We start from the raw sequence: 12,249 nt of genomic DNA, 5'->3' as shown, positions 1-12,249 counted from the left end.
ACCTGAAAGACTTAATCTATTGTTTGAGAACCAAGATGATGGAGTTGATTCATATGATGATGAACCTAAGACCTATACCGAAGCGGTGTCGGGCACCAACTCGGAGAAGTGGCTTGAAGCCTTAATTTCCGAAATGGACTCAATGTACTTCAATCTAGTCTGGGAACTAGTTGATTTGCCAGATGGGAAATATCTCATAGGCTGCAAATGGATCTTAAAAAAAAAAAGATGCAGATGGCAAGATACAAACCTATAAGGTTAGGTTGGTGGCAAATGGCTATAGTCAACGCGAGGGCATTGATTATGATGAAACATTTTCACCGATTGCAAAGATCAAGTTCATTAGGATTTTACTTGCTATAACTGCATACTACTCCCTCCGTCCGCCAAAAGTATTCCACAATTACTATATTTGGCGTCCCCAAAAAGTATTCCACTTTCCTTTTTAAGTCATGGTCCCACCATCCACCTTTATATTTTATCCTTACAAACACTCTTTATTTACAAAAAACCCACTCCAAATTCAATCTCAACCACACATCTCATAAAGTGGTGGGACCATTTCTCCACTACATCAACATCATCTCCAATTTTATTAAACTCCGTGCCCAACCAAAGTAGAATACTTTTGGAGGACGGAGGGAGTATAACTTGACATTTGGCAAATGAATGTCAAAACCGCGTTTCTCAATGGAGAACTTGAAGGGGAAGTCTATATGACTCAACCCAAAGGTTTTGTATCAAAAGAAAGGCCGAATGCATTATGTAGACTAAAGAAGTCTATTTATGGACTTAAGCAAGCTTCTAAGTATTGGAATATTTGCTTTGACAGAGCTATCAAATCGTTTGATTTTGTCAGAAGCAAAGAGGATCCATGTGTTTATAGTAAACGCAAAGATGGAAACATTGTCTACCTTATCATATATGTTGATGACATTTTGATTATGGGTAGTGATCGTTCCATGTTGCAATCCGTGAAAGATTAGTTGGCTAGCTCCTTCATGATGAAAGACCTGGGTGATGCTTCTTATACCCTTGGGATAAAAATCTATCGGGATAGACCTAATATATTGTTGGGATTATCACAATCCACCTACATAGACAAATTGCTAAAGCGCTTTTCAATGGAAAATTTCAAGAAATGATTTCTTTCTATGGGACATGGTATAATCTTGTCAAAGAAGGATTGCCCTTCTAGTGACCAAAAGATTGAATACATGAAAATGATCTCATATGCTTCTGCTATAGGATCGATAATGTATGCCATGACATCTACTAGGCCAGATGTGGCATATACGCTCAGCATGACATACAGATTTCAGCAAAATCCCGGTGAGGTATATTGGAGAACTGTCAAGACTATGCTAAAGTACCTTAGAAGGACTAAAGAATACTTCTTAGTCTATGGTGGATAGCCATAGTTATCAGTTACTAGGTATACTGATGCTAGCTTCCAAACAGACTATGATGACTATAAGTCACAGTCTGGCTATGTCTTCATCCTCAGTTAGTTGGAATAGTTCCAAACAAAGCACTACTGCCGACTCCACTACCGAAGCCGAGTATATTGCTGCATCTGAAGCTGCCAAGGAGGCTGTGGCTCTGTTAGAATTCGTGAAAGAACTGGGTATCATTTCAAGTACCAATTGTGCAATACCGTTGTATTGTGACAACACTGGTGTAGTTGCGCTAGCAAAGGAACCAAGATCCACGAATAGAAACAAGCACATTCCCCAGAGATATCATTTGATCAGAGAAATAATTGAAAGAGGCGATGTGAAATTAGAAAGAGTACCCACTGATGATAACTTACCCGATCATTTCACCAAGCTGTTGTTAGGGATGGCAATCGGGTACGACGGGTACGGATAGTGACTATCCATACCCATACCCACGAACTAAATGGATAGTGATTGCTACCCACGAAACTATCCATGGATATCAAATGGTATCCAAACCCGCTACCCGCGGATACCCGCTACCCGTCGGGTATCTGCGAAACCCACTATCCGACGGGTATCCGTCACCCACTATCCGACGGATACCTGCTATCCGCCGGATACCCACTATCCGCTGGATACCTACGAAATAGAATTTAAATATAAATTTACAACAAATTTAATAGAAAAAAAAAATCAACACAAATAGCATAGTTCAAATCCACAAAGAACAATGTTTAAATTCATCAACTAAAATATAAAATCCAACAAAGAACAATGTCTATAATTGCTCGACAGTAGAAATAGAACCCTCTTCATTAAACTCTTCTTCTTCATCTTCAAGACAAGTCCAAAAGCTTCCATTTTTTCCTTGACCTATGAAATAAGCAATTATTTACATTAGATATATGAAATAAAAGATTAATTATAATTATAAATTTACATACCTTCAAGTTGATTTCGTAGCCAATTTTGAGTACACATTAATGCTTCTAATAGCTTTGGTTTGAGACGACTGCGGTGATCAATATTAGACTTTGGGTCTTATTGTTTGGGCCTATTTTAAAATATAAAATACTAGCCCATAATCTCAAAATATGTATTTAAAGCCCATATTTTATAGAATTTTTTATGGATATTTGGTGGACGTCGTTTTCCACCAAATAATTCCTGCAGAATTATCAAAATAAATTAGTATAATGATAAGCAGGGTCGATCCCACAGAGAGCAGGTAAAATCATTCGATTCCCCAAAAATCTATAAATTTTGGTGATGCCACCACGCCTTAATTTGGAGAAAATATTAATTAAACTAAGAAAACAAACTTAATCAAATAAAAGACTCTAGAAAAATATCAATAGAAAGGTAATTCGACTCAAATAAATCCACACTAATTCAAAGCTCTGATCATCGACGCAAAGATTAATTAACCCCTATTAACCAACCAGTTATAGGATACCGTGATACGCACTGACATACCCCAATCCCTACTTACTGTGTCGATAGACGGTTGGATACGCCAGTCCTGCTATTTCCCTTATTAAAATATAACCTAGCTGGATACGCCAGTCTTAGATTTAATATTCTAATAGCATTAAGATGAAGGAACCCAATTTATATCAATTATCCTAGATACGCTAGTAATAATTAATATACCAATTAATTCCTACTACGAACATGGTAGTTTTATCACTAATCAGCCATATTCCAACAATTACGGATTGGAGGTGCTAATTGAATGTAATCCAATTTAATCTAAGTTGATCATGCTTAAATAAAATCAGAATTATCTTTAAACCCTAGGAATAAATCGAAATCAATAGGAATCAATTTTAAAACCAATTAGATCTCACAGATTAATAAATTAGTGTTTCATTATTCTCGCCGAATTAAAAGATTAGCTACTCATAATTAAATTAACAATAATCAAAGAAATAAAATCAAGCATGAAATAATTAAACACTAAATAAACGAAATAAAATTGTAAGAAATTAAAGTCACCACTTTTGACAATGGAGAGAAATCGGTTGACACACTTGAAAAATACTCCAGCCGCAATCTTCACTAAAATCAAAGCTAGAAAAGTAAATCACATAAAACTAAGAATTGTATGCATAAAAAATCGTTCTGCCCAAGCTAAGGAAAATAAAGTGTATGATATAAACCTAATCAAAAGTCAAACTAATCTCCTAATCTCAAAAGTTGCGGCTAAGTCTCCTGCCAATTGGTTTGATCACCAATCAAAGTAATTCCCAAAAGCAAAATAAATCTAAGTTCTAAGAAGTGAAAAAAACCGTCAATCCCCAAAACAAACTAACTAATATATATATCCCCAAAGTGGCGGCTGCACCCTATCATAATAAAGGGAATTAATCCCTAATTTCCTTAACTAAGCAGCCGCCCATCACTAAGAATATGGGCTGATCGGTCAATTCAAAATAGGCCCAACAAAATATAATTAAAAATAAGAATTTTGGGCTAAATTAAATCTAGACAATTAATTCCAAGCCCAATCTCTAAACATCTTCAAAATCCACGCTAATCTTCATCAAAAGCTTGATTTCCACCGACTTCTTCCACCCACGAGCATCCATCTTCAATCCATCTAATTCCTGCGCCAAAATATCACAAATCATGTAAAAGCATATAAAATCATAGCAAACACACACTAAACTAGGTAACTAAAATATACACATCAATATTTGACGGGTAATTGGCGGGTATTTTTCGCGGGTAAACGAGTTTCGCGGGTATGGATAGTAAGTATCCAAACTCATACCCACGAACTAAATGGATAGTGAATTGTACCCACGAAACTATCCGTGGGTATCAAATGGTATCCAAACCCACCCTAATGGGTTCGGGTTTTCGCGGATATCCACTACCCGTGGGTAGATTGCCATCCCTAGCTGTTGTGTATAGCAAAACATAACAAGCATTTTGAGAGCTTAGATGTTAGACATATTGGAAGTTGGCTTTAATTTAGTGAGAGTTTTGGTTTGAATGTCTTAGAAACAATTTGTATTGAGACATCCTTACCTGATCACTTTTTATATATGTTATTTGATTTCACGGGCTAGTGCATTTATTAGAATATTTGATTTTATTGTTTGACTTTATTCTTTTATTTGTTCCCTTGAATTATCACTGCTATTAATGATGTGAGACATTAATGGTGTTAGTGTAATTCTAAAAGTGCCCTAACCAATGGCAATCAAGAATGGGATATCGATGACATGTGATAGGTTAGCATGTGGTCTGCATCATATTCTTAGAGAATGTAGTTGATCTCACAACTACGAATAATTTGATTCTCGTGATGGACACATGGATACTTTGGAGAGTGTTGGTATATACCCTGCTATTAAATCATTTGTTCTAGTGTCTATGATTTAATAGTGTGTGAGGTATGTAATAGTCCTTTGACTTGAGGTAAATACTCATTTTGTTTGTTGAGTGGTGTGCTTTGACCAAGTACAATGCTTGCACTCCATCAAAGGGGTAGATACGACTTGTGTTGGGCACATCATGAGGCAAATGAAAATGATAGTTGAGCCAAGAATAGGATTCATTCCTCGATTTGAATTTTAAGAGAACACTTCAAATTCTCTATATTATTTGACCGTAAGTCATTGGCCAATGCAAAGGTATATTCAATTAGAGTAATTGAATATGATCGGAAGGGTCATTTAATAAAGATGAGATAAAATGATTGAGCTATTGGGATAGACATATGACAGATTCTAGGCTCAATCGAGTGGTTTGTGAATGAAGGGATATTACATAAACTTCATATAAAGGTTTGGATAATTGGTGTATAAATACATGAACTTTACTCACTTTTTGATATTTAACATGAACTTTAAAATCTTGTTATAAATACATGAACTTTAAACTTATTTAATTTTTGACCCATTTTTTATACTTGGCAAAATTAATGCTGACATGTCAAAATTAAAACTTAGTTGACAAAATTAATCATCTATTTGGCATATGACTAAGAAATTTCCTCCCCCTATTCAATTAATACAAAAAATCTCATTCACTTTTACTTATCTGTAATTCTATCTCTTTCATCTAATTTCAACGAAATAAGCGAATAAGCATACATTAAACATCCCAAATCAGAAATTTGATAATTGACAGATGCATTCATCGATTTTTTTTTCTTAGTACGCATAATCTTTGTTTCCAAGTAAAACATGAAAACACACCCAATTCAAAATTAGCAAATGACAAATGACTCAATCCCCATTTTTTTTTTTTCAAAACTCATTATCCACCACCACATCAAAGCTAATACATAAACTATTAACACAAAACACACCCAAGTCTACAATATAACTAAGAGTCTGAAGAGATGTGACAACCAATTCTAGCAGCAAAAAACACAAAACACGCCCAATTCTGCTTCCTAAGCATATTTTCTGGCAGCAAAAGATATATTCCAGCAGCAAAAAACATCAAAGTAAAATGACCAAATATGTGTACACATTTTGCTATTTAAGTTCTATTTTCTTGAGTGGTCTTCTCAATTGCTGAACTTGAAGTGGTGCTCTTCTTCCTAGGGTTGACAAATGTAGTCCTCTTGTGAGATGGCATCTTCATGTATATATTCCCAGATTCACACTGCATCACACCATAGCCTTGGGAAGCAACCCTCTTTCATTTTCTAACCAAAGTTTGATGTGCTGCTTCATTGCCTTTTGAAGTGCTTCTTGCATTTGATGTTGATGGTTCAACTATTTATTGTGGTGCTTATGTTTTGCGAGGTCTTCCTCTTTCACCCTAGCAACAATGGGATACAATTGTTAGTATAAGATTGACTGAAAAGGTTTTAAAAATAGATGAAGAAAAGAACATAATATAACCTTTGTTTTAGGTGGCTTGTCAACAGGTGTATTTTTGCATCCTCTGCTGTTATGACCTTGCTGAACACTTTTGGCATGTCATACGTGACCCATTCCTTCTAAGCTTGTTGGGATTCGAAGGATTTGGCTCTGATGGGTCTCTTATTCTCCTTTTCTTCGGCCAACCTGGCATCTTTTTTCTTTGAGGTGGTTTTACATTACAACCTTCTGCTCTTGGCCACATCTTCTCACCATTCAAAGGCGGCAACCCAAATTCATATAAGAGTTTATACCTCTCCAAAAAAAAGTACTCGTGCACATAATTTTCTGCATTCTCCTCGAGAAAATATATCGCTGAGCAAGCATGTGCACATGGTATCCTGTTATATCCCACAATCTACATGTGCAAGATCTAGAAACAATATCAACAACAAAACTTTCCTCATGCTTTTCAACTTCAAACCTACCTTCTAATGCAGGATGTGTAACACAATATCCACTACTATACTTCATCTTCTCTAGCTTTTTTCTAACATCAGGGCAGTGCTTGTCATTATTATTGCGAAGCTCTCTTAAGTTCCTAAATTGTCTCTCCATGAGAGATGATCTTATCTCCTCTAACATGTCAATCAAGTGTTTACTTCTAGCATTCAATATATATCCGTTAAATGTTTCACTAACATTATTCAAGATCATATCAGAAACAACTAGAGGATTAATAAACGATTTACAAAACTTTGTCATATCTCTGCTCACAAAGTCTTCATAAGCTCCAACATTTTATTTCTTCATTTCTTTCAATGCAATGTTGAGATCATCCACGTATGTGCTCCTCACAGCTCTCCAGAATATATTCTTCAAAGTGGCTCCTTTATGCTCCTTCTTCCAATTGCAATAAATATGCCTTGCACAATTTCTGTGCTCTGCATGTGGAGCCAACTCTGCAACTGCATTAATAAGTCCTTGTACAATATACTCAGAAGTTAGAAATAAGAGATGTTAATATCCAAATGCTAATTAATTTATAACAGGTATACCTTTTGTTGATCACTGATGAACAGGGGCGTAGCCAGGGGGGCTAGGGGGGGCTGAAGCCCCCTCCCAAATTTTGAATTTTTTTTAGTATATATATATAGAGATATATGTTTATATTATAAAAGAAATTTGTTTTACAAAAGTTGATTAGCTTGTTATATTCTTCCATTTATAATTAATTTAAGGATAATTGTGTTATTTAAAACTATAATTTTTATAAAATATTATACATTATTATCACTATTATGCTTGTCTTTTAATAGAAAATGCCTAAAATGGATGGAATGCCCAAAAAAAATTTGTTTGCTTTTATTACTATGCTTGTCTTTTATTATTATTGATTCTAGCTTGTAATTTATTGAAAATATATAATTTATGAAAATATTGTTCGTTATTATTGTTATTATGCTTGTCTATTAATAAAAAAATGCCTAAAATGTACAAAATGACAAAAATAAAGTTTGTAATGTATTGAAATTAATTTGTAATATATTAAAACTATATAGTATATGAAAATGTTGTTCTTTATAATTACTATTATGCTCGTCTTTTAATAAAAAATGCTTTAAAAATACAGAATGTCCCAAAAAAAATTGTAATGTATTGAAACTAATTTGTTATATATATAAATTATATAATCTATGAAAATGTTGTTCTTTATTATTACTATTATGCTTGTCTTTTAATAAAATAATGCCTTAAATATACAGAATGTCCAAAAAAAATTTCTCGGGGGCTACCACCCCCGAACCCCCGTGTAAGTTCAGCCCCTTCCCAAATTAATTCATGGCTCCGCCACTGCTGATGAATGTATATCCAAGACCAGTTGACAATCCCAAATCTTCAATCAGTATTGAGAGAAACCACTTCCAACATGACTCATTTTCTACTTCAACAACCGCCCATGCAATTGGAAACATTTGATTGTTTCCATCTTTTCCCACATCAACCAATAACACCCCTCCTAAATAGGTTTTCAAAAATGCACCATCTAGCCCAATCACTCTTCTACATCCCATCAAGAATCCCTTCTTGAGAGCACTAAAACCTGTATATATACCTCTAAAGATAGCACCATCATCTAGATCCAATACAAATCTCCCTTCCATATCCACCCTAAGCAACTCAAGCACATAACTCCTCAGCTTAGCATAATGTGCCTCTACAGAACCTCTCAGCTCCTCAATAGCCTTTTGTTTTGCTGCATACAACTTCCAATTACTCACATGACATTTATATCTGCTCAATAGATCAGCTTTTAACTCTTTAACTTTAAGTTCAGGCCTAACTCTAAAGATATTCAAATATGTCTTTGCTATCCAATCATATGTGACCTGAGTGTTTCTCATAACCCTAGAGCATGAATGTTGTTCACCCATAGTCTTAATCAGAAATGCACCATTTGCTTCCACTACGCTGCCATAGCATCTCCACTTGCAAGGTGGAGTGCAGTTGGCCTCCATCATTTCTTTGCAAGTCCTTGAGAAATGAATTTGCTGCCCATTCTCAATTGCATGAGTTTTCAATGCTTCTCTTGCTTGGAAACCATCCTGAAATCTCATTCCTACCACTACTTGTAAAGTTTTATGATCACGGTTAGGATCATATACAATCCTTTTAATTCTTCTTCTAACGATATGTGCCTCATCATCTGTTTCAGATGAATACACATCCTCATCAGAATTTTCATAGTCAGAAAATCCCCCCCTCAACTACAGCAGCCCAAGCAAACATAGAATCACATATCCCTTTATTAGACTTGTTAGCAATTTTCCTCCTTGCTTCTTCGTATTCATCATCTTCAGAACACAATTCGCTGTCACTCATTTCATCATTAGTTTCTTCACTTTCAGTTGGAACATATTCAACATCCTCTGAATCATCATCCATATGACCCTCACCTATATCCACCTCAACTTCATGTTCAGTTGCAATATGAACTTCAACTTCACGTTCAATTTCATGTTCTAGTCCAACACTACGTATATCAACTTGAACTTCATGTTCAATTTCAGCATGAATTTAATTTTTACCACCTTCCAAACAAGTACTAAGATTAGGACCAGGACTAGGGATTTCATCATTCGGTCCTTTAATACCATAATCAGTAAAAACATGCAAAGTTCTACATCTTTTAGAAAGATGTGACAACATTTGCAATATGGATTTGTCACCTTCTAATTCTTGAAAAACATTTGTTTTTGGAACTTTGTATGACAGCCCTCTCCACTTAACATAACCTAGATGTTTTAGTTCATCAAACAAATCCCACATTCCAAATTTATTAGGGTCTAAATCAAATACACCATATGCTTCACCCCCTGCATATATTTTCATACCTCCTAAATTAACAAATTCTCCCCCATGATGAACAAACATAGCAAACATGTCACTGCAAAATACAAAAATATTTATCAGCAATTAATCAAACCCCTATTAGTGAGCTAGCAGCTCCGAATTCCCACTCACAATTATATTTGTCTTTCAGTAATTACAATTGAATTATGCTCAATCTATAAAAACTTACCAACACAATTATATATAATCTAAATAAATCACCAAAATATGTGGTTTCAAATATAACGATCAGTAGTTTCAATCACTAATACTCCATATTGATAACAATCATTTTATTTTGGAACTCAAATGAATAGATAAAGAATAAAAATCATATATTTATAAGCCAATTACTCGTTTAAATATCCACTCATATCTACAAGTTTTTGTCCAAATTTATATCAATAAAACGAAAATCATAATTCCCCTATTTTAGCAGGAGTTAACGGAGCTATTTTCAGAGAGTTTGGTAGCGCCAATTTCAAAGAAAAATACCCCTAATTAGGAAACAATGGAAGAGAATGAAGTAATTAGAACACATAATTTAATCAAGATATTATATAAAAATCCTAATCCCTAAAGCTAAAACTTTAAAGAATAAGAGCATGGGTCCTACCTGTTGCTCATTCCTTTGACACTAGTCTTGGACCTGACCACCACCAAAACTCAAAGAAAGACACAAACTTGAGCGGTTCAAGGCACGTTCATTTGCCAACTAGATGAGTAATTTTTTTGTAAGTGAAAAACAAAGGGTGAAAAAGAAAGGATGAGAGATGAGTAGAAGTAAAATAGGGGAATGTAATTTCGTTAGGGTTAGAGAGAAGAGGAAGTGAATGGGATTTTCTGTATTAATTGAATAGGGGGATGGAATTTCTTAGTCAGATGTCGGCTAGATAATTAATTTTGCCAACTAAGTTTTAATTTTGACATGTCAGCATTAATTTCGTCAGGTATAAAAAATGGGTAAAAATAAATTTAAAGTTCATGTATTTGTAACAAGATTTTAAAGTTCATGTTAAATACCAAAAAGTGAGTAAAGTTCATGTATTTAAACACCAATTATCCTAAAGGTTTGTTTACAGAATCCACGTAAACGTTCTTCATATATCGAGTTCACTACACAACGCAGTCTAAGAGTTTTGTGTAGACTTTAATTTGATTATCGTCGATAATAGAGGCCTAAAGGGTCACACTTTATGTGTATTGTTGATTCGCTCAAGGGCGCAAAGATAGTGCTTGATGTTTAATCTAATGCTTGTCCAAGTGGGAGATTGAAAGATATTGTGGATTAGATTAGGATATATTTGATATATTGTAATAACAATTAACTATTTCCCAATTAATTGGAGTAGGGTTGGCTTCCTTAGAAAGACAACTCTTTGGCTTCTTAGAGAAGACTATTTCTTATGACTTATAAGTATAAGAGAGTTCTTTGTCTTACGAGAGAAAATAGAGAAACACTAAGAGAGCACTAAGAGTTCAATCGGAGATTTCCTAGCTTTCGAAAAATTGAATCGTACACTTGGAATTGTTCCTGCATCGAATCGATATACACGTGGATACCTTACTAGTGGATTCACTCGCAGGAATCGAGACGCACGTTTACTACACAACGAGTAAGTTATTTTTATTATTGCGTGCCTATCTCTACACATGATGCAATTGTTAATCTAGATCTACAACTTTTTGGGTGCTGCATCAAGGGGTAGAGGACACGTCTGATCTTTGGACCATGTATTCCGAATTTTCCTAGAACATGGTTTTCGCCTTTTGATCTCCTGCACCTTCTTCTTGATATCTCGCAAAAGGATCAAGATTTCCTCTTGTTTCATCGATATCCGGCTCATCTCCAGTGGTAGATCATATAGCTTATTGCCATAGTATTCCACCGTCTTTTGGATTTCCCGTAATTCAATATTTACGGAAGAATCCGGCTTGATAGGCTGGTACTTTGGGTAGATAGCTCCCGCCTTGTCCTTCTGTTCCATTAGTCGTGTGACTGATGGGCTTCATCTTTTGTTCGTTCAATCTCCGTTCTGGTCGCAGCGATTCCAATAAGATGTTCATGGTATGATTGAATACCCGTGATGATATCATGAATAATCTCAACATCTTCTCCTCGCCGAATATTTGTTACGAGGGCTCGATTGTTCAAGTTGAGATCGTCGAGTAGACGAGTGGTTTCTCTATCCAAATGTTGGAGAGAATTCCTGTATGGTACATATCTCGGACAATTGTCCGGATCCATAATTTTTAATGGAGTCTCCTCCCACATAGGTTAATTATAAAATAAATTAAATATAATATAATTCCTCAATAAAAATCCGTTATGATACCATTTTTTAGGATCAGCGTGGGATGCAATAGATTTACAAATTATAGTGAAATTTTCAGAGTTAAAATAGGATTTTTTGTGCCCTTTTTGCAAAGTAGGGGGTTCTTTATGTAAATAAAGATTTTTGAAAGGGTCAAAATCTGGATTATTTGGAATTGAAAAAAAAAATAGTGTCCACATGTCATCATCTTAATAGGGGAGTGTAAAAAGCTGAGTGTAGGATAGACTTTACCCTTAATTAATTGGGAAATAG

At 34.9% G+C, this 12,249-nt stretch overlaps 1 protein-coding gene across 4 annotated transcripts; it reads right to left on the bottom strand.

Moving 5' to 3' along the window:
- Positions 1-5,731: 5,731 nt before the first annotated feature.
- On the bottom strand, positions 5,732-10,378 carry LOC130999441 (uncharacterized). 4 transcript variants are annotated; one of them, XM_057924966.1, is made up of 5 exons: positions 10,278-10,378; positions 8,134-9,716; positions 7,327-7,347; positions 6,311-7,251; positions 5,732-6,227 (listed from the first exon to the last, which is right to left on the bottom strand). In XM_057924966.1, exons 2-4 carry the CDS (start codon positions 8,884-8,886, stop codon positions 7,147-7,149), a joined length of 879 nt encoding a protein of 292 aa, XP_057780949.1. In that variant the 5' UTR covers positions 8,887-9,716; positions 10,278-10,378; the 3' UTR covers positions 5,732-6,227; positions 6,311-7,146. The 4 variants fall into 4 exon arrangements, with proteins under 4 accessions (XP_057780949.1, XP_057780948.1, XP_057780950.1 ...); XM_057924965.1 differs by lacking the exon at positions 10,278-10,378 and having other exon boundaries at positions 8,134-9,905; XM_057924967.1 differs by lacking the exon at positions 10,278-10,378 and having other exon boundaries at positions 6,311-7,236; positions 8,134-9,905.
- Between the last annotated feature and the right edge of the window lie 1,871 nt (positions 10,379-12,249).

The sequence above is a fragment of the Salvia miltiorrhiza genome, chromosome 8 (assembly GCF_028751815.1).
Source record: "Salvia miltiorrhiza cultivar Shanhuang (shh) chromosome 8, IMPLAD_Smil_shh, whole genome shotgun sequence".
Classification (NCBI taxonomy): domain Eukaryota; kingdom Viridiplantae; phylum Streptophyta; class Magnoliopsida; order Lamiales; family Lamiaceae; genus Salvia; species Salvia miltiorrhiza.
Note: the sequence above shows the minus strand (reverse complement) of the source record. Positions and strands in the feature narration are given on the sequence as shown.

Excerpts from the sequence above, each read along its gene's own strand:
- LOC130999441 (XM_057924966.1), bottom strand. The coding sequence starts at position 8,886 with ATGAGATTTCAGGATGGTTTCCAAGCAAGAGAAGCATTGAAAACTCAT. Across the intron at positions 7,348-8,133 it reads CAACTGGTCTTGGATATACA|TTCATCAGTGATCAACAAAA; the intron begins TTCATCAGCAGT and ends GCTACGCCCCTG. Across the intron at positions 7,252-7,326 it reads TCATCAGTGATCAACAAAAG|GACTTATTAATGCAGTTGCA; the intron begins GTATACCTGTTA and ends ATATTGTACAAG.